Source organism: Bidens hawaiensis, unplaced genomic scaffold, assembly GCF_021521415.1.
Source record: "Bidens hawaiensis isolate Kalapana, Puna unplaced genomic scaffold, B.hawaiensis_p1.1 tig00022002_1, whole genome shotgun sequence".
In the NCBI taxonomy this organism is placed as follows: Eukaryota; Viridiplantae; Streptophyta; class Magnoliopsida; order Asterales; family Asteraceae; genus Bidens; species Bidens hawaiensis.
The window spans coordinates 314,987-337,923 of NW_027493409.1; the positions used below are offsets into that span (position 1 = coordinate 314,987).

At 41.8% G+C, this 22,937-nt stretch overlaps 1 protein-coding gene across 2 annotated transcripts; it reads left to right on the plus strand.

Annotated features, from left to right (window-relative positions):
- Nucleotides 1–1,280: 1,280 nt before the first annotated feature.
- LOC143564410 (histone H3.3) lies at nucleotides 1,281–21,799 on the plus strand. 2 transcript variants are annotated; one of them, XM_077051696.1, is made up of 5 exons: nucleotides 20,059–20,202; nucleotides 20,917–20,988; nucleotides 21,104–21,180; nucleotides 21,275–21,365; nucleotides 21,458–21,797. In XM_077051696.1, the coding sequence occupies exons 2-5, from the start codon at nucleotides 20,917–20,919 to the stop codon at nucleotides 21,626–21,628; spliced, it is 411 nt and encodes a 136-aa protein (XP_076907811.1). In that variant the 5' UTR covers nucleotides 20,059–20,202; the 3' UTR covers nucleotides 21,629–21,797. The 2 variants fall into 2 exon arrangements, with proteins under 2 accessions (XP_076907812.1, XP_076907811.1); XM_077051697.1 differs by lacking the exons at nucleotides 20,059–20,202; nucleotides 20,917–20,988 and adding an exon at nucleotides 1,281–1,366 and having other exon boundaries at nucleotides 21,458–21,799.
- The last annotated feature ends 1,138 nt before the right edge of the window (nucleotides 21,800–22,937 follow it).

Sequence of the window (22,937 nt, forward strand, 5' to 3'; positions counted from 1 at the left end):
TAATCAAATAACAATAATATTTTATTAAATAAATATTACAAGAAAATAAAAAAAAACTATTCGTCGTTGTTGTCGTCGTCGTCGTCTTCGCCCTCTTCGTCGTCGTCCTCGTCCTCCTCATCGTCCTCGGCTTGTTGGTCGGGCCAGAAAAACTGTTTATATATAGATGGAGGATCCATATATAGTGAATTTGGTGTAAAGGAATTTTTATAGAGTTGAAAGAGAATTTTTATAAATTTGATGAGGTTTGATTGGGGATGAAATGGTTTAATATATAGGAAATAATTTTTTTTTTAATTCTCCATCGGTCAAAAAAGCAACGTTCAAATTTTGATTAATGTGCCATTCTCAGTGTTTTGTATACAACGCACCCAAAATGGAAATCAACGTAACGCAGGGGGGGCGGTGTACCCCCGCGTTTTGCTTCATAACGTTGGACGGGTGGTCTTACTGTTTTAAATTAGTAAAAAAATGGCCATTGATGTGAAACACTGAAACCATACGGATGCCAAAAGTAATCAGGGTACTTAAACCCAATTGGCCGATCATTATTCAATACGTATGTGTGTATTTTTTTTATTATTCTAAAGTAATTTAAGATATCGAGGTTAAAAGAGCTAATTCGCCGATCCATATTCCAAAATAGTTTAAGATATTAATGAGACCAGACCCATTAATATCGCTAAAAATACACGATCTTGCCCTAGATCACACACAGTTTCTGGATATCAAAGAAAGACGAACGTTTGTGGTTTCAAATTTGTGAGGTACAACTTTTTTATCTTTCCTTTCAAATATGCTCAATTCTCTTATAAAGTTAGCACTCTTGATTTTACCATCGGTTGGTTATCAAAACAGCATCGATTTTGAAATTTATGGTTTTTTTCAGTTATTAATGTTTCTGTCATCATTTTACTGTCAGGGTTAACGTTAACGTTGGATATCTGACCATGTTTCTGTGTTTGTTTTGTGACTTATGTTATGTTTATGATAGTGCATATTTGCTAGTTCTTGTAAATTTTGGAGCAGTTACGTACATTTCATCGTATAAGTGTAACATAAATTTTGGGCTTGAAATTGTTAAAGTTTATATTTGTATTTTGTTGCAGTTTAGTTTTCTACCATTATAGAACTCTAATTTAGAATATCTCTTATCACTAGATTAGTAATTTGCATCTTCTTTTCGAAATAATTATATTGTAGAATGTATAACTTTTCTAGTATTCCTACTTTTATTGTTTGATGTAACACTCTAAATATTTATCGCATTATAAATAATTTTCTGAAATTCTAGATGGCTCATACCGAGCATACTACCTGCAAGTCAACCGGAGGTAAGGCTCCAAGGAAACAACTTGCCACCAAGGTATTGCTTAATTATTAATATGGACATTACACAGAGGTGTCAAAACGGGTGGGTTGAAATGGGTTAAAGTATGTATATATCATGTATTCTGGATGCTGTAAACTCGAATTATTTTTTATGTTTTCATATTTTAGATGATTTGAGATTACAACTTTCTGAAAACATGCATGGATTATTACTAAATGTTTGTTTGTTTGTGTTTTTTTGAAAGGGAAAATTGTATTTCAAAAAGAAAAGGAAAACAAAACGACCTAATAATGCGCTTGGTAGAAATGTTCCGGTGGATGTTTTCATAGGTGATGATCATGCAGATGATAGGACTATTGTCACTGGCATCTGCTGGACCCTTATACAACATGCCGAGACATCTCAAGAGGCAGGTGCTCTATTTGCCAGTGTTATCAGTGCATTTGCTCCAGAATTGCGCAATGCTATGACGAAACCACTAGAAGAAGCCGGCACAAAAGTCAATGTAATACGTGTTCCAACAGAGTCTGAAGATGCCGGCTATTACTTTGATATTGAAGATTCCCTCACTTATGTTGAAATTGTCATATTCATCGGAGTGAGCTTGATGTTACCGTTCAAACACATTTCCGAGAATAACTATGCTAACTTCGTGAAAGCGAGGGTGAAAGGTATTGGTGGAAGATTAGGACTTGGTGATGACAAGCTGAAAAGATTAAGGTATCCGTTGGACCTCACTCGGGAGAAAATGGTAAAGAAAGTGTTTGGGGGAAACATGGAACTTAAACGAGAAATTTTGAGATATGTCATGTGGGAGTCCGAGCAGACAGCTGGCTCTCCCTGTCGCCATGAAATGGCTTGTTACGTCAGTTGGATGTTGTCATGGAATGAACTAAATTTGATTGTCTCTATAAACAAGGCTTTGGTCTCGTCGGAATCACCAGTTCTCCAGCATACTTCGGTACAAGATGAAGTAGACAAATTTTCCAAGGCCTGGAGCCTTATACACAGATCTTCACGCCCACAGTATTTTCGGTATTTTTGTACACGGGCCGAGGAACAGATGATCCAACGACGCAATTTCCCAACATTGGGTGCGGTTGCTCTAGAAATTCTCAACAGGAGCTCGAACAACAGATCTATTGCCAATTTTGTATGTACGTCAAAGAAAAGGGGAACGCTGGTTCAAGAGCTTGTGGAGATGCATGAGCGGTATTGTAACAATCATATGATGTCTGCAAAGAGTGAAGCAATATTCAAGTTCTTGTTTGACGAGGGAGATTATGATGACGTGCTGAATCAAGAGGAGGAGGATGCGATGCACTAGTGATTAGAACCGATTTTACCTGTTAGGAAGTCTGACTTAAATTTGAACTAGAAAATGGAAGGATGTACTGATCGCCGTGTTGAGCTTTCTAAACTCTCGTGGCGGTGACAGTAATATTGCGCCTGTTTTGGTTTCATTTAACCTAGCACTATTGTTTCTTATGTTTTCATATGTCAATTACTCAGAAAGCTGCAGGTTAACTATTTCTATAAAAAAATGTTTGTTCTATATTGTTTACAGTGAAACAATTAGGTCATTTTAGGTTATTTATGAGCTGCAAATAGGTAGCTGACTGCAGTCTCATAAGGAACTAAGTAAGCAGTTAGCAATGTATGATATAGTTTGCATTTTTGTATAATTGACTTTGAAATGATAACCTTAGAGCTAATCAATTGTTTGTATTATTTTGTTAATTAACATAAAACATGTGCAATACATATTAGTGTTACAATTGTTATCGGTGGTCTGTATATATAAAATTTATTCATAACTTTGAAGTGAAGCTTATTTGAAAAAATGTTAAACTGATCTAATTTTTAGTGGACTGAATAGGTAGAGTTTTACCTATGTAGCAATGAAATTACGAGAACAAATTTTGTTTATATTTACATATCATAAAAAACGTTTTTTAAAAAATTCTACGAGCCTCAACTACCTATTACTTGCATGAAAAGTAGATACACATAAACCAAATACATGAACAAAATAAGTAATTGAAGAAACATGGATCTACTCCTCAAGTATGGGTCATAGATCCAATGAGTCAACAGGGTAGGATACAGTTAACTGCCAAACGATATGAACCCAATTGCCTAAAGTCCAGTGACGAACACCTGCAAAACAGACACCGTGAGCTCGTTACGTGAAGAACAAGAGGGGGAGGGGGGTCTTCCCGTAACCACCCTCCGGCGTGAGAATAAGTACTGTTATGTAGGAGATAAGCACTTAAGTAAATTGAGAGAGTACTGTCGGAGTGAATGAATACCTCATGATGATTGAGAGGGTATTTATAGCCGAAGGGGGTGTGAAGGTGGTTGAGCCAGCTGTCCCTTAAGAAGATACCTGCATAACCGTCTGGACGCGTGTCCTTATGTGATTGGTTCAGTTTATACGTTGCATGTGCATGTATAACAACATGGACACGTATCTCTTTATCATTGGTTAATGAGAGAATATTGGCCATGTGCACGGTTATAACGACCTTGCCAGGTGTTATTGGCTGATTGGCCGAAGGATCATGTATTGCCCAAGAAAGCCTCTCGGTAAATCTTCTAGAAGGTAATTAGTTATTGACAGCTGTCCCGGAGCATTACCTCGTGGCCATTTACGCGGAAGGGTATTCCTTCTTGCGGATGACTTTTGAGGGTGCTATGATGCTTCCGCATGTGCTATGGAAGTGTTTCTTCCTCAAATGATTATGCAGATGACTTGTATGCCCCGCGGGTGTCTTATGAGGGACTCCTGAGTGACCCGCGGGTAGTCCTTAAGGGTATTTGGGTCTTTTTGGTACCTTACCTCTATAAGTCCCCCCAGTCCAGTGTTTCTTCCGTGTGAAGTATTTTATGCGGGTGAAATTCTGGACTTAATGTGGATTTGGGGGTTTTTATATCTGCAAGTTGGTAAAAAATATCTTCTGTTGTTGTGGATAATCATGAAAAATGACAAGTTGCCCACTCGCAGGCGCGTGTGCAGGTGACAGGACGTTTATGACGGCTGTAACTGTACCTGACTGTTCAACTTTTTCGCTTTTTCGAATTTCCCGCGTGACGTGGCGATTTGTTACTGGACGGTTTTTTCTCTCTCTACTGTTCATATCCCATCGCATTAATTGTGGTGGGTATAAATAGAGAGAGTTAACTTCTTTTTGAAGTTTTATCACCTTTTCCTTCTGAATATTAACTTTCTTTCTTTCTTTGAAACCTTTGATTTTTCCTTTGATTTACTTCAATACTGTAACGAGTTTTCTTGTAACGGCATCTGTACAATCCGAAGTTGACGAAATAGAGGTCTGTTGGGACCGAGGGGAATACCAGAAGCTTATCACGACTTATGGTAGTCCGCCAGAGTGGGAACCAGAATTTCCTTCTGCTGGTTCCATAGCCAGCTTTCCACCTCCAGGAAAGATGGCTTTATACGCTGATTATTTTGATCATGGGAATTTCCGCCTTCCTGTCACAAAGTTCTTTCAACGAGTGATTAAGGCGTTTGGGATTCACTTATCCCAACTTCATCCACGTGCCATCATGCGAATTCGACATTTCGAGTTTGTGTGTATGGCACATGGCTTAGTGCCCCGGTTGGACCGATTCGCTGTGTTTTACAAGATGGCGAATCGAAATGGATGGTTTACTTGCCATAGCTTGCTAGATAGGACTATTGGAAATGTCACCGAAGCGACCTCCAAGGATTGGAAGAAAAAATTTTTCTGGATCTCCGAGGATGTGATACCGGAATCCATGGTTCGCCGTTCTCCGAATGACGCTTTTATCAACATCACACCAGCTGCTCATGAGAAGCGCGACTGGTTTCGAAAACTTATTACCCCACCTACACCAATGCGAGCGCTTCAGGAAGAAGCCCTTGTGTGGGTGGGTATGAGTCGTTTATGGCCTTCTCCTTTTATGGAGCCTGTTTTTATCCAGCTAGATGGCAGTGGGTTTTTACTACCTTATTCTTACTTTCTTTTTTCTGAGTTTCTATTGTCTGATGCTTGTCTGTTACTTGCAGGTTTTGGGTCGATGTTGGACGCCTTAGACGATGGCAAGGGCTGTGTGGGAAAAACTGTTCGTGATGCTAAGAATGTGCCTATCCTTGAAAGGACTGCTGAACACTTCCTTTTCCCAACCAAGCTGCGCGCCGAACCAGTTGTTTCAGAGGCTATCTTTGAAACAGGTTCGTACATTCTAAACCCTCCGCCTCTTAATATGTTGACCTCTGATGGGGTGATCGTCGTTTCAAGTGACGACTCTGATATTCTTGAGGAGGAAAGCTCAGATGATGCCACTGAAGTCTCATCTGTCTCTCATCTGTTAGCAGAACTCTATCGGAAGAGGTCCTTCCACGTATCGCAGGCGAGTGACGCGGGTCCTAGTGCTTCGGACGCCGGGAAGGAGCCGAAGATAAAGAAAAGCCGGACACATCGTCCGCGGAAACCACTACCGCCCCAGCCTTGCGGATCGATTGGGGACTGTGACTGGTGAGTTTGTATGAGTTAACTTTTTGTTATACATGAAGATGAGATCTGACTTCGATTTTGTTATGCAGATCCGTCTATTGCTAAAGGTCGTACTTTTGGCGGGCTGTCAACGCCCACACCAAATGTTGAAAAGCGATCATCGCCTCTTCCAGAGAAAGAGGCTAACATGCCTGTTACTCCTCCTGCCGAAGTGACTATGGAGGGATCCCACGCCCAACCAGTGACTATCGGATCCTTGGACTATCTTTTCCAGGGTGGAGACGTCACTGGTTCTCCTCATGATAACCCTAAAGTTACCGCTGAGGGCTTCGGGGTTAATGAATCTCCCCTACGACCCGCCTCTCAATTTTATTCTACTTTTTCGCCTTTTATGTAGGGCGAAGAATGAGAATTCCTTTTTGGGCCATCTGCCCATGAGATTGGGGGAGGTTCCTCGCAAAATGCCCCCCAGCAGACTTCTTCCTCCCCAATCCGTCTCGGGACTTCAAGTTCTCAATCTTTTGGGAACGTGCAATTAGGAGGAGATTTTGACTTGTTTGTCCCGCCTTGGGACATTGTCAACGGGTCTCGGGTTTCTAACCCCAAGACCTGTATGAGTTTTGTTGAACTTGTATGCCACCTGCTGAAATAGCGTATCAACAAACTCGCTCCCGCCAAGAACTTCATACTGATCTAGCTGTTTCTTTGACTAATAGCTTAGCTTGTAGTCAGGAAATCTTGCGGGAGTGGCGAACTATGGGTGGGAAACTGGGTACAGCTTCCGAGGCTGTGAAGATTACGGAGAGAGAAGCTGAGGAGCAGCGGAAGGCAGCGGTAGCGGCAAAATGGAAACAAGTCGATGCCGAAGCTGCTTTTAAGTTAGAACAAGACCGGAGTGCTGAAGCTGCTAAGAGTTGGAAAGAGGCCTGTGAAAGGTCTAACGCCACTCTTGCAGCTTCTCGATCTGAGACTCAAAAGAAGAAGGACGAGTTGGCGAGGGCACAGGACGAGGTGTCTCGTCAGGACGCCCGAATTCAAGAGCTCGAGGAAGCGTTGAGATTGCAAGGGGAGCAGTCCGAGCTTAAGAATAAGACTATTGTTGAAATGCAATCTGCATACGACTCCCTTTTGCAGTCTCACACTGAGACAAACAACCAAGCCTCCACAAAGTTACAGGGGCTCCGTGATAGGGCGGAACGTGCCGAACGGGAGAGGCAGTACTTCCTCAACCGTGGCCTTGACTCGGTAAGATTTTCTTTGTGTGCTGCTTTGTCTATGCATTTTGGGTTTCGTGCTAACATGTTCTTTACGCTTTTTGTTATCAGGTCATTCGTCATATTAAGAGGAGCACGGAGCTTACCGATTGCTTCGTGAACCTGACTGCTGCTTCGGAAGGCGTTGGCCGGGTGAAAGGTTTTGACGAAGGATTGGCGTTTGCCCAATCCGGACAACCTATTGAGAGTCACCCGCTCTATGGCCTCGACGCAAAGCAGGAGTTGGATATGCGGGTTCAAGAGTATGATGACCTTGTCTTCCCGCTACAAAATATGCTTCCGGAATTTGCTTCATCTGAAGATGGTGTGAATCAATTGCAGGTATATATTGATGACGAATCTGATGATGATGAGTCCGATGATGACAAGGCGGAATATGTGGCTCATACTGCTCCGGAATATACAACGCCTCCTAACCCATAGGATAGGTGTAGGTGTTTAAAATTTTGACTTGTAATTTCTTTTCATGTTTTTTGTGATCACTATTTTGAATGAAAAGAAACTTTATGTTGATAATATATTTTGTGAAATATCTTGTCTTTTTGAATTTTTGTACTTGTGCAATTTGGATTGAGCTAATGACGTGGCAGGAAGAGGGTATAGGCGACAGTTGACGAGACGTGTAAATCGTCCACTTGACAGCCTGTATACACTTTTTCGAATCTCTCGCCTGACGTGTCAGCCATCCTGTGGCCCGGATTTTTCTCTTTCCTCTGTTAGTCAGACGGTCGCATTAACTGCGATGGGTATAAATAGGCCTTGAAATCTTCAATCCATTCTTATCACTTACATATTTTTTCTCTTACTCATACCAAAGAACTTCTTCTCTCGTATATCCGTCTCATATCATTTACCATAAAATGGCTGCCAGAAGAAAAATTCTCCCGCTATTACTGAAGTCGGGTGTGATATTAAAGTGAAAGACTTCGAGGACGTTAAAAACGTGTACGGCTTTCCTCCTGAATGGGAGGCTGAACGTCCGTCAAACGGAGCCATTGCAACGGCGCCTCCAGCGAGGAAGATGGTTGTTTAGTTGGACCATTTCACCACCGGGAACTTCCGGTTGCCCGTAACCAAGTTCGTGCGATCGGTCTTGATGGCATATGGGATTCATTTATCCCAAGTTCACCCTTTTGGGATGCTCAGGATTCGCCACTTCGAGTTCTGCAGCCAAGCACATAACTATGATCCTTCCGTCGGCATGTTTGCCGTTTTCTTCAAAATGACTTTCCGGGAAGGTTGGTATAGTTCTGCTACCACCGGGAAAGGGGTTATTGGCTTTGAATGGCTTCGCAGCATTCATGGGTGGAAATCCAAATTTTTCTGGATCTGGGAAGATGTTATCCCGTTTACAATGATCCATCGGAAGCCAAAGGACAAATTGCCGGAGATCCCAGCTTCCGAATACAAAGGGCTTGCTTGGTACCTTACTTTGACCAAGGTTCCGACGCCCATGCGCCCAATTCATGAGGGGGCGATGATGCACGCCAAGATGAGGCGTTTGTGGCCATTCACCTTGGAACCGTACTATGAGAATTCCGATGGAAGTAAGTTTTTGCTTGTAACATTTCGGGTTCTCAGTTTATTTGTTTTTAATACTCTGCGATTGCAGGTGAAGGTACAATCCTCTCCACTCTTATGGATACGACGGGTGGCATGATGGTACGCCGCCCCATTGCACCACATGATGTGCCGTTCTTGGATCGCACGGAGAATAACTTTCTTTTTTCCGCTACTCTTACTCCGGAGCCCATTGTTTCCGAGGCGATGTAAGCCCAAGGTGAGGAGTTTGTCAAAAAATGCGAAGGTATTTTTCAACCCCGCCCTGTAACCGCCGTTACCTCAAGCGGAGTGATAGTTCTTTTTTCTTCCAGCAAATAGTCATCACTCTGTGAAGGGGGGTTATCGATTGGTGCTACTAACTTTTCACCTTCGACTGTAGGTTTGACCCGCAAGCAGGATTCGAAGGCCACCACCGACTCGTCAACAGGTGGGGAGGGTGGTCCTCGAACCGTTGAGGGTGAACCTCAAGTTTTGGATGCGGGTACTTCTAAGGCTGCTGGCAAGCGGAAAGCGCAACCTTCCGATGCTGCGCCTAAGAAAAAGAAGAAGAAGGAAAAGACCCAGGTTCTTGACTTGGGTGCTCGCCTTCGAGAGCTGTCTTCCCGAGATGCTTCCAAAGGTCAGGTTTTAAACCATTATGGCTATATTTTGACCTTGTCACTTACTGATAGCTAAGAAAGCTTTGCCTTGGAAATTTCAGGTTTCAAGGATTCAATTACTGTACCACTTCCGACTCCGCCAACCTCTCCATTCAACACTGTTTAAGAGCCGATCAACCTATCAGACTATTCTCCGATCAGGGAAAAAGAGGTTGCTAAGTTTGAGAAGCATCCCACATCTCCACACCCTGATGAACACAATCTCCAAGATCAGGGTGGGGTTAATGTGTCTAAACACAGAGGGCAAACTTCCTCTTCTCAAATGGGTGAAGATACTGCTCCGCATCATCCCCGATGGACGTTAAGGCGGAACTCGGTACTGAATGATGCGGATGTTTGCCAGGAATATCTCGACGAAAGTCTTCCTCCTACAGAGAAGGAACGACAACGTCGTCACATCCGCAAAGATCTGTTCGACTCCAACTCTTATCATGTGGCGAACGCTATGTCTACCAATCAAGAACTTCGCCGGGATTGGTTAGTTATGAATGATGAGTTGGAGGAAACCGAGCGGAACTTGGTTGATGCCAATAAAGAGGCTCTCAAGGCATTAACTGATGCTCGAGACAGTCATCGAGCTACGGAAGTGGCGAAAGCCGCACAGCTTGCTGCTGTGGAAGCTAAGGTCGCTCTTCAGAAACAGCTAGACGACCAAGCTGAGCTGATTAAGACCCTTCAAGCCAACTCAGCAGCCAAGGAAAAGCGTTTATCCGACCTTAATACTAAGAGTCGAGACCAAGCGCTGGAGTGTGCTAATCATAAGATGGATCTTATTCGAGCTCAGGTGGACAAGAAATGGCTTCTGTGGACGGCAATTCCCAAGGTACTAAATCTTTTGCTGCCATAATTCATTTACACGTGTATGTGTTCATACATTGTTTTATGACTTCAACAGGTTATTACTGATGTTCGGAATAGTGACGACCTTGGGAACTGTGTCGCAATACTCCTCCGTGCTTCCGAACAAGCAGGCCGGCAGATGGGTTTTGAGGAAGGCTATAATTTTGCTTCCGAAGGTAAAGTGCCGGAGGAGTATGTCTTGGCTGATGTGGATACCGCTTCCATCCTTATCGATAAAACCAAGGATTATGACACTTTGAAATTCTCCCTCTCTGATAATATATCGGAGCTTGCAGATAAGGATGATTCCATTGAGCAACTAAAGGAGTTGCTGGATCTTGAGGAAGAAGAAAACGAAGGAGCCGAAGATACCGCGGGAGGCGAAAATGTCGCCCCATAAATGTACTTTCCTTTGTAAATCTTTCTTCCTGTTTTGTAATCTCTTTTGATCAATAATAAGAAGTCTTTGTGTTTCTCCCGGTGCACTTTGTCTTATGCACTATAATATAAGTGCCTATCCGGAATTTCGGTTTTGTCAATAAAAGATTACAACTTAACAAAATAACATGGAATTGACTGGACATTTCTCATATATTGGGCATAACCCTTCTTAGAAACAGAATTTACATAATTACTGTACTATGTGGGCGTGCAGGCCGAAAATAAAAGAAATAGGAGCACTACATGTAGCATTTCTTTAGTTGTGCTGCATTCCATGTCCGATGAATGTCAGTCCCGTCTAATTTCTCCAGCTTGTAGGCACCTTTGGTTAATACTTGTTTGATTTTGTAAGGTCCTTCCCAAGTTGGGGCTAACTTGCCCGGAGGCTCCTGTCCGGATGCCTCGTTGTTGCAGAAGACAAAGTCTCCCGCATCGAATTTACATTCTTGAACCCGCGTATTATAGTATTTTTGAAGCTGTCTTTTGTAATTGTGCTCGCGGATCGATGCTAATTCTCGTCTTTTTTCGATCAAATCGAGATTTATCCGGAGTTCGCGATCGTTATCGTTTATTAACAGAACCCTCGCGGATGGGATCCCGATTTCTACCGGGATCATGGCTTCAGTGCCGTAAGTTAGGCTAAACGGCGTTTCTGAATTACTAGAGTTTTTCTGGAAGGCCCAGAGTACATGGGGTAACTCGTCAACCCAACTGGTCCGTTTAGTACCAAACATCGCCTTAATTCCTTCCTTGATAGTTCTGTTGGTCCTTTCGACTTGACCATTTGCTTGAGGGTGAGCAACAGATGTGAAAACTTGGGTTACCTGAAGTTCTCTTAACCATTCTTGTAATCCGCTATCAGCAAATTGGGTCCCATTGTCACTTACCAACTGTTGCGGGAGACCAAACCGGCAGATGATGAATTCCCAAAGGAATTTCTTAACACTTGATGCCGTTATTGAGGCGACTGGTTTGGCTTCTACCCACTTGGTGAAGTAATCAATGGCCACTATCAGGAACTTGACTCGTCTCGGGGCTTCTGGGAAAGGTCCCATAATTTCGATAGCCCACTTCTGGAACGGCCAGACAGATGTTACCAGAATCAGTTCGTTCTTTGGACGCAAGGTACTTGGGGCATGCCGCTGGCAAGAATCGCACTTTCTGATTTCTTGCACAGCGTCTAAATGCATTCCAGGCCAGTAATACCCTGCGTTCATGATTTTTGCATATGTCATTCTTGGACCCGCATGAAGTCCACAAATACCTTCATGAATTTCCCGGATGAGGTAATTTTCGTCTTCCGCGTCCACACAACGTAACAGCGGACCAAGAAATGATCTTCGGTACAAGATACCATCAGTCAACTGGTAATTCAAAGCTTTGTGTTTGATTTTCCGAGCTTCAGCTTTCCCAGCTGGAAGCGCTCCGGAAGATAGATAAGCTTTAATTGGCGTCATCCATAATTCAACGCCTGTTTGAATTACCAAGACTTGATTCTGGGGAACGGATGGATGGTCTTAGACTTCTACACGAATATCTTTGGCAAAATGCTCAAAATTTGTTGAAGCTAACTTGCTAAGAGCGTCCGGCGATTTGTTCTCACTCCTTTTAATGTGAATAACGTTGAAGGAGGTAAATTGGCAAATCAATACCCTCGCTTGTGACAAATAAGAAGCCATGACATCGTTTTTGGCTTCATATGTTCCATTTATTTGTCCCGCAATTAGCATAGAATCCACACGTGCTTCCAAGTGTCTCACCCCAAGCTTTTTCGCTATCCGCAGGCCTACCAAGAAGGCTTCATACTCCGCCTCGTTGTTGGTACTTTTGAAGTCCAATTTGATGGCGTATGTAAATTCATATCCCTCGGGATTGACTAGCCTTAGGCCAGCACCACATCCTTCACAGCTCGAGGCTCCGTTCGTAAACAATGACCAAATTTGTCCTTGTTCCGGAGGTGCTTGGGGTTGTTGTTCAATCAAACACTCTTGTTCTTTGTGTTGCGGAACTTCTGTGACAAATTCCGCCAACACTTGTCCTTTGATTGCCGGTCTTGGTTTATATTCGATTGAGTGTTCACCCAATTCTATGGCCCACTTTGCTAGCCGACCGGACAATTCAGGCTTACTCAACACGTTCTTGAGTTTGTATCCGGTTAACACATTTATGGGATGACCCTGGAAATATATGCGGAGTCGTCTGGCGGCATAGATCAGTGCTAGTACCAGCTTTTCCAACATCTAATATCTTGTTTCCGGGTCCGATAATGTTCTACTGACGTAATAAATTGGAGTTTGGACATTTTTCCTATCCGTCAATAGGACAGCCCCCACAGCAATGTCGGATGCCGACAAATATAGTGTTAATGGTTCACCTGCGTGTGGAGCAGTTAACGTGGGTAATTCCATTAAACACTTCTTGACTTCTTGGAACGCTTGCTCGGCTTCCGGAGTCCATCTGAATTGTGCCTTTTTGAGGCAATTTATCAGAGTTGAAATGAACGGATAAGATTTAGCAGCGTGGTTTGCCAAAAACCTATTTAATGCTACCAATCTCCCGTTACGTGTTTGGACTTCTTTGAGGGATGCGGGAGATGGCATGCGGGCTACTGCTTGTATCTTGTCTGGATTAGCCTTGAAACCCGTGCCTGTAACGATTACCCCGAGGAACTTCCCTTCCTCCATCCCGAAGGAACACTTTGCTGGATTGAGTTTCATGTTGATACTTCTCAGTGTTTCGAAAGTTTCCTCTATGTCCCTCAGCCTTTGATCTTCTTCGATGCTTTTGATCACTATATCGTCCATGTAAACTTCGAGGTTTCGACTTATCTGACCTTTGAAGGCTTGATCCATCAGCCTTTGATACGTGGCCCCCACGTTTTTTAACCCGAAAGGCATCATTCTGTAGAAGAATGTGCTCTGGTCAGTGCGGAACACTGTCTTATCCTCATCACCAGCCGCCATATGAATCTGGTGATACCCTTTGTAGGCATCGAGGAAGCACTTGAATTTGAATGGGGCCACAACATCTACCTTTAAGTCAATTTCCGGAAGTGGGTAACAATCTTTCAGACATGTTTAGATCTTTTTAATCTATACACATCCTCCATGTTCCATTACTTTTTGGGACCATCACCGGGTTAGCCACCCATGTTTGGTACTTGATTTCTCGGATGATTCCGGGATGAAGAAGGTCTTGCACTTGCTCGTTCATGGCTTTTGTCTGTTCGGGGCCCATTTTTCGCTTCTTTTGCACAATTGGGGTGATCAACGGATCCACCTTCAACTTGTGCTCTGAAATGTTCCTCGGGACACCTGTCATGTCCGCGGGTTGCCATGCGAAAATGTCGATATTCTTTGTCAATAATTGTTTCAGAAAAGTTCGGACGATTTCGGAGATAGCCGGACCAATTACTACGGTTTGATCGGGAAATTTCTTGTTGAGAACCCATTTCTCCGGTTCAGCCCTCTGGTTTTGTTTGGAAACTTTGTTCGGCCTTGAACTTTCAGTTGTGTAGCAATGTCGGTTAACATGGATTATTGCTACGCCAGTGCGGGTCGGGACCCCTACTGCTCCATGAGCTGTGGACGGATGGGCATTGAAGTCACCAATTGCCTCTCGTCCGAGGATAATATCATGTTTCGAGGTTGCCGGTAAATCTAAGAATTCAACCTCTTCAGTTTTTGAGTGAACTCCATCACTAAGTGTGACCGGGAAAGTAATGACACCCCGCGGGTGCATTATTTCCCCACCAAACCCATAAACGGGTGCGTGAATGGGTCGTAATCGTTCTTTATCCTCTTCCTCAAGCTGTTCAAAGCACTGTTCATACATAATGTCGGACGTACTACCGGTGTCGAAGAACACATATTGTGACCGGTAGTGTCCGAATAAGGCAATAATTATCAAAGGGTTTTTGTTACATGGTCCTCCTTTGATACGAGGAAAAATGACTGGCTCATTTTTCCACTCTTCGTCTTCAAATTTTTTCCTCTTCCCGCTGGTCTGTTGGCCTCCATGAATCATATGAACGTTCAGATCTTTTATTCGCCTTTTGGCTGGGCCCTGGTTGTCCTTTGCGGGAGGTTTACCAGCCCCTGGTCTTACATTCTTGACCAAATGGCTTAACTTCCCATTTTTTACCGCTGCCTCTATTTCATTTCTTAAGGCCACACATTCGTTTGTGTTGTGCCCTATGTCATCATGATACGTACAACGTTTATTACTGTCAAGGAATGATTTCCTTGGTAATGGTTGAGGCTTGCGGAAAGTCAGATTCTCTGTCGTGAGGATTTCTGATGGAGATTTTGACAACTGAGTCCAACTGTTATTGGAAGAACGTGCGGGAAAGTTACGTTTGTTCTTGTTGCTAATCAATGATCTCGCATCAAATTGCTTTGGTGCTTCTGTACTTGGTTGCATTCTAGACCAAATTGGCCCCTTGGCCTATCGATTTGGTCTTGGGGTTTGGAATTCGACTTTTGGCACTTGTTTTTGACTGCCGGATCCCAAGGTTTTCTCAGTTTTTGCGAATAGCTTAGCTGACGTCATGACTTCGTCCCAAGATTTGGGCATACCATCTCTTCCGGTTAGAGTACGAATCAGAGCGTCACTATTTACATTCTTTCGGAATGCTCCCCTTAGCATGTCTTCACTAACCCCGCCAATATTAAGGCTCTCATTATTGAAACGGGTAATGAAATCCTCAATGGATTCATTAATTCGCCTTACTACATCAAGTATTTCAGACGGGTCACGAGTGTGTTTCTTTTGTTGACTAAAGTGTTGGGAAAACTTTGCTACGAAGTCTTTCCAACTCTTAATGTGTCCGCAAGGCAATTTTTCAAACCATTCTCGTGCAGCTCCAGTAAATGTCAATGCGAACATATGACACCAGTATGGAAGAGTCCAACCACTGACTCCTCCAACCGCTTCGAACCTCAGCAAGTGATCACTGGGGTCCGTCATCCCGTTATATGTCCCAACGGATGTTGGTATTTTTGCGTTTATCGGGAACGGAGCTGTCGCGATGGCCGGAATAAACTTTGATTTTTCTGCAATTGATTCCGGAAGATATGGTTTGGAAAAATCGTGTTCCGCGTTGCTATAATATTCTGCGTGGCGAATAGCCGATCGCAGATAACTAGCCTCTCCAAATGGAAGAAAACGGTTGTCCCCGCTTTAATAACTACCTCCCAGATGATATGTCGAGTCGTGTCCGTCTAGTTCTTCTTCGTAAGACGGTACTATCATATTTACGCGGGAACGAGGACGTAACCTTGGAATTTCTTTCTGGTATTGTTTTTCTGGGTGACTGTACTGAATATGACTTCCTCTTATCGGTGGAGAAACAGATCTCCTAGGAGGGTCATCATAGCTCAGGGTACGGCATGAAATCGTTCATTCCGTACCCTTCGTCCATGGCGCCAATGAAGAAACACGGATCTACTCCCCAAGTATGGGTCCTAGATCCAATGAGTCAACAGGGTAGGATACGGTTAACTGCCAAACGATTTGAACCCAATTGCCTAAAGTCCAGTGACGAACACCTGCAAAACAGACACCGTGAGCTCGTTACGGGAAGAACAAGAGGGGGTCTTCCCGTAACCACCCTCCGGCGTGAGAATAAGTACTGTTATGTAGGAGATAAGCACTTAAGTAAATTGAGAGAGTACTGTCGGAGTGAATGAATACCTCATGATGATTGAGAGGGTATTTATAGCCGAAGGGGGTGGGAAGGTGGTTGAGCCAGCTGTCCCTTAAGAAGATACATGCATAACCGTCTGGACGCGTGTCCTTATGTGATTGGTTCAGTTTAAACGTTGCATGTGCATGTATAACAACATGGACACGTGTCTCTTTATCATTGGTTAATGAGAGAATATTGGCCATGTGCACGGTTATAACGACCTTGCCAGGTGTTATTGGCTGATTGGCCGAAGGATCATGTATTGCCCAAGAAAGCCTCTCGGTAAATCTTCTAGAAGGTAATTAGTTATTGACAGCTGTCCCGGAGCATTACCTCGTGGTCATTTACGTGGAAGGGTATTCCTTCTTGCGGATGACTTTTGAGGGTGCTATGATGCTTCCGCATGTGATATGGAAGTGTTTCTTCCTCAAATGATTATGCGGATGACTTGTATGCCCCGCGGGTGTCTTATGAGGGACTCCTGAGTGACCCGCGGGTAGTCCTTAAGGGTATTTGGGTTTTTTTGGTACACTACCTCTATAGTAATCTAATATGACATAATGAAAACATATCCACTAAAAACCCCTTTCGAAAACAAGAAAAAAAACATATCCACCAAAACAGTATCCTTACACCCAACGCGCGACTGCATGTTGAGTACATTAGGTCGGTCAATTATGGTGCCTCCTGATTTTTTATTTTTCTTAAATTTGGTATTATATTAAACAAGTGAAGAAGGCTAAATTACTTCCTTCGATTAAGAAATTACTCATACATTATGTTCTTATTACAAGATTGTTATCTATCTCTTCTATTGAATTCTAAAGGCCTTTTTATAGTGTGTGAGGGGAGTATTTTAGTGGTCCATACTTCTAGCTTGATGGTTTTTATTTTATTTATTTTTTATTAGTGGATGAACATTCTCATTCTTTTTGCTTTCTTGTCACGTCACCTAAGGGGGGAGGGGTGGTTTCACTTTCATCACCCACCACACCCAATGGTGGTGTGCCATGTCACCAAGTCCAAATCCATCACATTTGATGGAAATTGGTAGAGGTGGTGGTGTGGTGTGATAGGATTTTGTTTTTTTTGTTTTTTTTGCAACTTTAAAAATAAAAACAATACTTTACTAGAACATAATGCAACTTAAAAATTAGAATTAAAAAATAAAAGTTACAATAAACGTCTACTCCTCGTCTGAATCCAGAAATTCCAAACCTAAAGAACCTATAAGTTCAACTAGATCCCATCTCAACCGATGGTGAATATTTTCATCCCGCAAGTCTAATTGCACATCATCGGTAACGGGAACTTGAGTAGGAGGATCCGGTACCTAATCTGGAGAAATTGCATGTCCATCTTCTTTTATTAACATATTGTGTAATATGATGAATGCATACACGTAGCTAGAGATCGTTGGTTTTTTCATTGCACGAACCGGTCGACTAAGTTTGCACCATCTACCCTTTTAAGCACCGAAAGCTTTCTCGACATCTTTTTTTGCCGATTCTTGCAACTTCTTGAACGCTTTTTCATTTTGCTCGACAGGAAACGAAAAGGTTTTCACAAAAACAGACCATGCATTGCGGGTAGATACCATCGACAAGATAGTAGCCACGTCTGTAATATCTCCCGTTGACAAAATACGGACAGAAAGGTGCGGTACCATTTGTTACGCTCTGAAACAACGGTGATGTTTACAGAACAGTGATGTCGTTGTTTGAGCCGGGAACACCAAAATAAGAATGCCAAAGCCATAAATCTTTTGACGCAACCGCTTCAAGTGAGATGGTCAGTTGTTTGATATCACCCCTAACATACGCCCCTCGCAACTCCCGTGGACAATTCCTCCATTCGATATGTGTACAATCGATGCTACCGAGCATCCCTGGAAAATGCCATCTAGCCTCGTGCGCGGCGTAAAGACATGTAATGTCATGTCTTGTTGGTTTTTGTAAAAACTCTTTGCCAAACAATTTAATAATCGCGTCACAAAAGAATTGTAGACATTCACGTGAAGTTCTCTCAGACATTTGTAAGTATTCATCGAATTGGTCGGGTGGGTTACCTGTCGCTAATTGACGAATAGCGGATGTGCATTTTTGAAGCGCCACAAAACTTCGTTTGCCCCTCGCGTCGTAAGATTCTTGAAACCATTCTTCGTTTGCTTCGACGTAAGCTACAATCTTTAAAATAAATATTTCGGCAAACGAAAGCGTTCCCTAAACGTCTCGTCATTGTATTTCGGCTCCTCCACAAAATAGTCATTCATTAGCACTTCGTGGGCATATATACGATCACGATCCACCATTTTTTTCTTTGGACGGCTCGGGCCTTCAAGTTCGTTATATAACACCGGGAACTATTCGAGAATGTCATCGTCCGAAGACGAAGAGCTATCGGTGTCTAAGGAAACCAAGTCGTTCGGAAATTCCATATTTTTTTGTTGTGAATGAAGGGGAAGATTGAGAGTGTTTTGAGTTGGATTGAAATGATTGTTTATGTTTTATTTATATTGGTTATTATTTTTTTTTAAATCCCCTCCCCCCCCCTCCAACGGTCAAAACCATCCCCTCCAACGTTCATATTTTCTTGGAATCCCCCCTCATAGCGTGATAGCCATCACACAAACACCCCCATCACGCGTGATGGGGCACCAGCGGCGGTGTGCGTGAGGCCATCACACGTGATGGAGGCCGACCATGCTCCACCCCGGGTCCCCTAAGCGGTCATTACTTTGAGTAACCGTTTATATTCCCTTCTAGAAGGAAGATCTCATACACACGGATACACCATAGGATTCCTTACGTCGTCAACAAGCAACAAGCAAATTGCTTATCAGCAAAACAACAAGAAACAAGCAAACCGGATATGCGGTTGAATCGAAATTTCAAATTATACATATTATCTTTTCAAAATCTCATGTACTACCTTAGCCTTTTACATATTGTTTTTCTTTACTTAGGTTCATATTTGACCAACATCACAAAGTAGGGGTGTTCATGGTTCGGTTCGAATCCGTGAAACCGCCCAAACCGGCCATCGGTTTGGTTTCACGGTTGGTTTTTTTTCTTAGCTCTTGGTCGGTTGGTTTGAAAATTTCCAAACCGTAGTGAACGGTTTGGTTTACGGTTTGAACCAAAACCAAACCGTATAAACCGGACCGGACCATATGATTTATTTATATGTATTTTTCTAATATTTCATATATATATGTGTGTGTGTATAAATTTATAACTAGACATATATAGTATTTCGTATTATGTATATGTGTATATACATGGACACTACTAAATATGTATCAAAATATTGATAGTAAACAAAAAAAGAGGGCTGAGCCCAAATTGAAAATGCAAGAAGCTTTAATTGGTCTTTTATTTTCTTAAATGAGATTTTAAAAAAGTAAAAATCAGTTGTTTGTTAAATTATATAAATTATTATGAGTTATATAATATTAACTTATCATGAATTATTTTGGACATTTTGTACAAAGACCGAACAAGCCCAAACCGTGAAATCAAACTGTTATAAACAGTTCGGTTTGATTCGGTTTAAGAGTTCAACGGTTCGATTTTGATTACGAAAATCAAAAGCCGTTACTAACGTTTTGGTTCACGGTTTGACCTAAAAACCGCGAAATCCGGACCGTGAACACCCCTATCACAAAGCATGGTAAAAATTTGTCTTAAGTTAGCAACATGTATGCATTTTTTATTTGAAAATAATTTAAGAGTCCACTTTTATTTAAAACCGGCCAACCCGGTTCAGTGAGTTGCCTTGTGACCCGACCCATTAATATCGCTATAAATACACAATCGATCTTGTGGTAGATTTTTTTTCTTTCTTTTAAAATTAAATAGATCGAAGAAGAAGAAGAAGCTTAAAAGTTTTCGAATTAGAGGTACAATATCTTCCGTATCAAATCTATCGTTATACTGTTAGGGTTAACGTTCCTCATCTAATTTTGTTCACATAACACCATTCAATTGTCACGATTAGGGTTTTTTTTTCAGTTCCTAATTCGCCAATTATCGTTTTACTGTTAGGGTAATTAACGTCAGTTATCTGATTATGCGCTTACATTTGTGTATGTATACCATCTCATTTTTACTAATTTTCTGAAATTATAGAACCCTAATTTTGAATATCTCATATCCCTAAATTAGTAATTTTTGGATTATATGTTATTTATTATTAATTGATATTCTGAACTTGTAATTTGCCTAATTTTTATTTGTTTTGTATTTCTAGTTCTTAGCTGATTTAAGTATATCTTCAAAGTACTTTAATATGTTAATGTATGCCCGTTAGGTCCCGAGTTTGTTTGTTTGGCATGATAGAAATAAGTCCATGCCTTATTACCTTATTAGTTATTACTCTTTCTAGGATTTATAACTGCGTAAAAATATAATAATAAGTCTTTTAATGATGGAGGGTCACTCCATATTCCATAACTGTAATCTTGAGTAGTTTGTTAAAGATTAAAGCTTTTATAAGCGTGCTCATCTTTAGCCGGAATATTTTGTATTTAGGCATGTAAAATGGGTTATCCGTTATTGTTTGATTTAATACTAGAAGTACAGATGACGTTATAAATATGTTGGTGAAATTGTAGATGGCTCGTACCAAGCAAACTGCCCGCAAGTCGACTGGAGGGAAGGCTCCTAGAAAACAACTTGCCACCAAGGTATTGCTTAATTCCTAATATGGACATTACACCGAGGTGTCAAAATGGACGGGTTGAAAAGAGTTAAAATATATGTTTTATTTTTCATGTGGTTTACATATTTTTGGTGCATTAGGCTGCTCGCAAGTCTGCTCCAACAACCGGTGGTGTGAAGAAACCTCATAGATACAGACCTGGAACCGTTGCCCTTCGGTTTATAACTCATCACTTTTTTTATTTTTTTTATTTTTTATGATAAATTGCTTATATTTCATTTATATTAACCGTGGGAACTATTATGGTGCAGTGAAATCCGTAAATACCAGAAAAGTACGGAACTTTTGATCAGGAAACTCCCCTTTCAGAGGCTTGTTCGTGAGATCGCCCAGGACTTCAAGGTAAAAATTATTCTATAAATGATAAGATTCTTATTATTGAAGATTAATAATATGAGCAATTAATGTTTGATTCTTGAAAATGAAATGTACAGACTGATCTGCGTTTCCAAAGCCATGCTGTGCTGGCATTGCAAGAGGCGGCCGAAGCATATCTGGTTGGGTTGTTTGAGGACACTAATCTGTGTGCAATTCATGCCAAACGTGTGACCATCATGCCTAAAGACATCCAGCTCGCCAGGCGTATCAGGGGTGAGAGGGCTTGATTTGCTTTCGTGTTTATTATCTACTATGTTTTTTAACGGTGTGCTTTAAGTGTCTAAGTGTCTAGACAAATAAAGACTATGGTTTGTTATGCTTGTTTTGCTGTTTCTTTAGTTGGATGATGTTTGGATCAGTAGTTAAACGTTTATTTCGAGACTTTGATGTCATATGCTGATGATGAGACATAGTGCTGAGTTGACACGATACTTATAAGTTGCTACTTGAACACTGGCTCGACTAGTTGACTTACAGCATGCTGAGCTGTCTGGCTTTGGGTTCAAATATCCTGTCAAAGTCTCCCCTTATGAGGGATAAACTAACTTGCCAAATAGATTTTCTTTTCGTGCTAGTTAGATGTTCTCAATAAAACTTGATATAACCTTGAATTAGCGAAAACTAGTTAACCACTTAACCCCATTCACCCATCATCCACCAGCTTAGAAACATGAATCGACCACTATCATTGCCTATGGACATCTAAAATTAGTCTTTTCGGTTCAAGCAAATCTTGTGAGTGGTTAAATGTTAGAGAATTAAACCTATCCTAGATGCAGCAAGGTTCATGTGGGTGGGGAAAGACTATCTTGTCCCTAGGCAACAACCCAAGAATCAACCATTGTATCATCTTTTACTGATAAACTGCGCCATAGCCTCCTTGACCTATAACATTAGTTTTGTCTAAGTTATTGGTTGCCTTATCCAGAATTCTTGCTGTAGTAATCTTGCCCACATGGGAGGGTTATTTAGGTTCAACTGAAGAATAACTCCCTAGTCTTGAAGTGTTAACACAACTGAAGTTGCACTGCTTGTGCGGGTGACATTGGCTGCCAATGAAGACTTTGTATTAGAAAAAAATTTATTACCTACCAAGCTTGAATAATTAATTAGCCTTGGTAAACAAATGATGATTTTAATCGAGATTAGCATTATTACAGCATGCAGTTGTCAATCTACAACTGAGGCTGACCATATAGCTTTGAATGAAGTAGTGAATGAGGTATATGGTTAAAGGGCTTTGTTTCTGATCTTGGACAAGATCAAGGATGTTGTGGACATGTAACATAGTACAAGAAATCAGATATATTGACAAAAGCAATACCAGGTCCTAACTCCTAAGTGTCTACAGCGTTTAAATGCATTAAACATTTGCTAATGTGTGAGTTTGACTTTTCACTAAGGTGCTGAAGTGTAGGTTCCTAGCCGGATCTACACGGAATATCTCGTTCTACGTATGTGCGGAATCCCTACGTAAGACGATACGAGCGTAGAAGACAATACACGTTAACACGATCAAACACACGTTACAATAAA

What these genes read in the sequence shown, in the direction of transcription:
- LOC143564410 (XM_077051697.1), top strand. Translation starts at nt 1,295, where the DNA reads ATGGCTCATACCGAGCATACTACCTGCAAGTCAACCGGAGGTAAGGCT. An exon ending in CCTGGAACCGTTGCCCTTCG is followed by an intron (nt 21,181 to 21,274) that starts GTTTATAACTCA and finishes ATTATGGTGCAG; the next exon opens with TGAAATCCGTAAATACCAGA. An exon ending in AGATCGCCCAGGACTTCAAG is followed by an intron (nt 21,366 to 21,457) that starts GTAAAAATTATT and finishes TGAAATGTACAG; the next exon opens with ACTGATCTGCGTTTCCAAAG.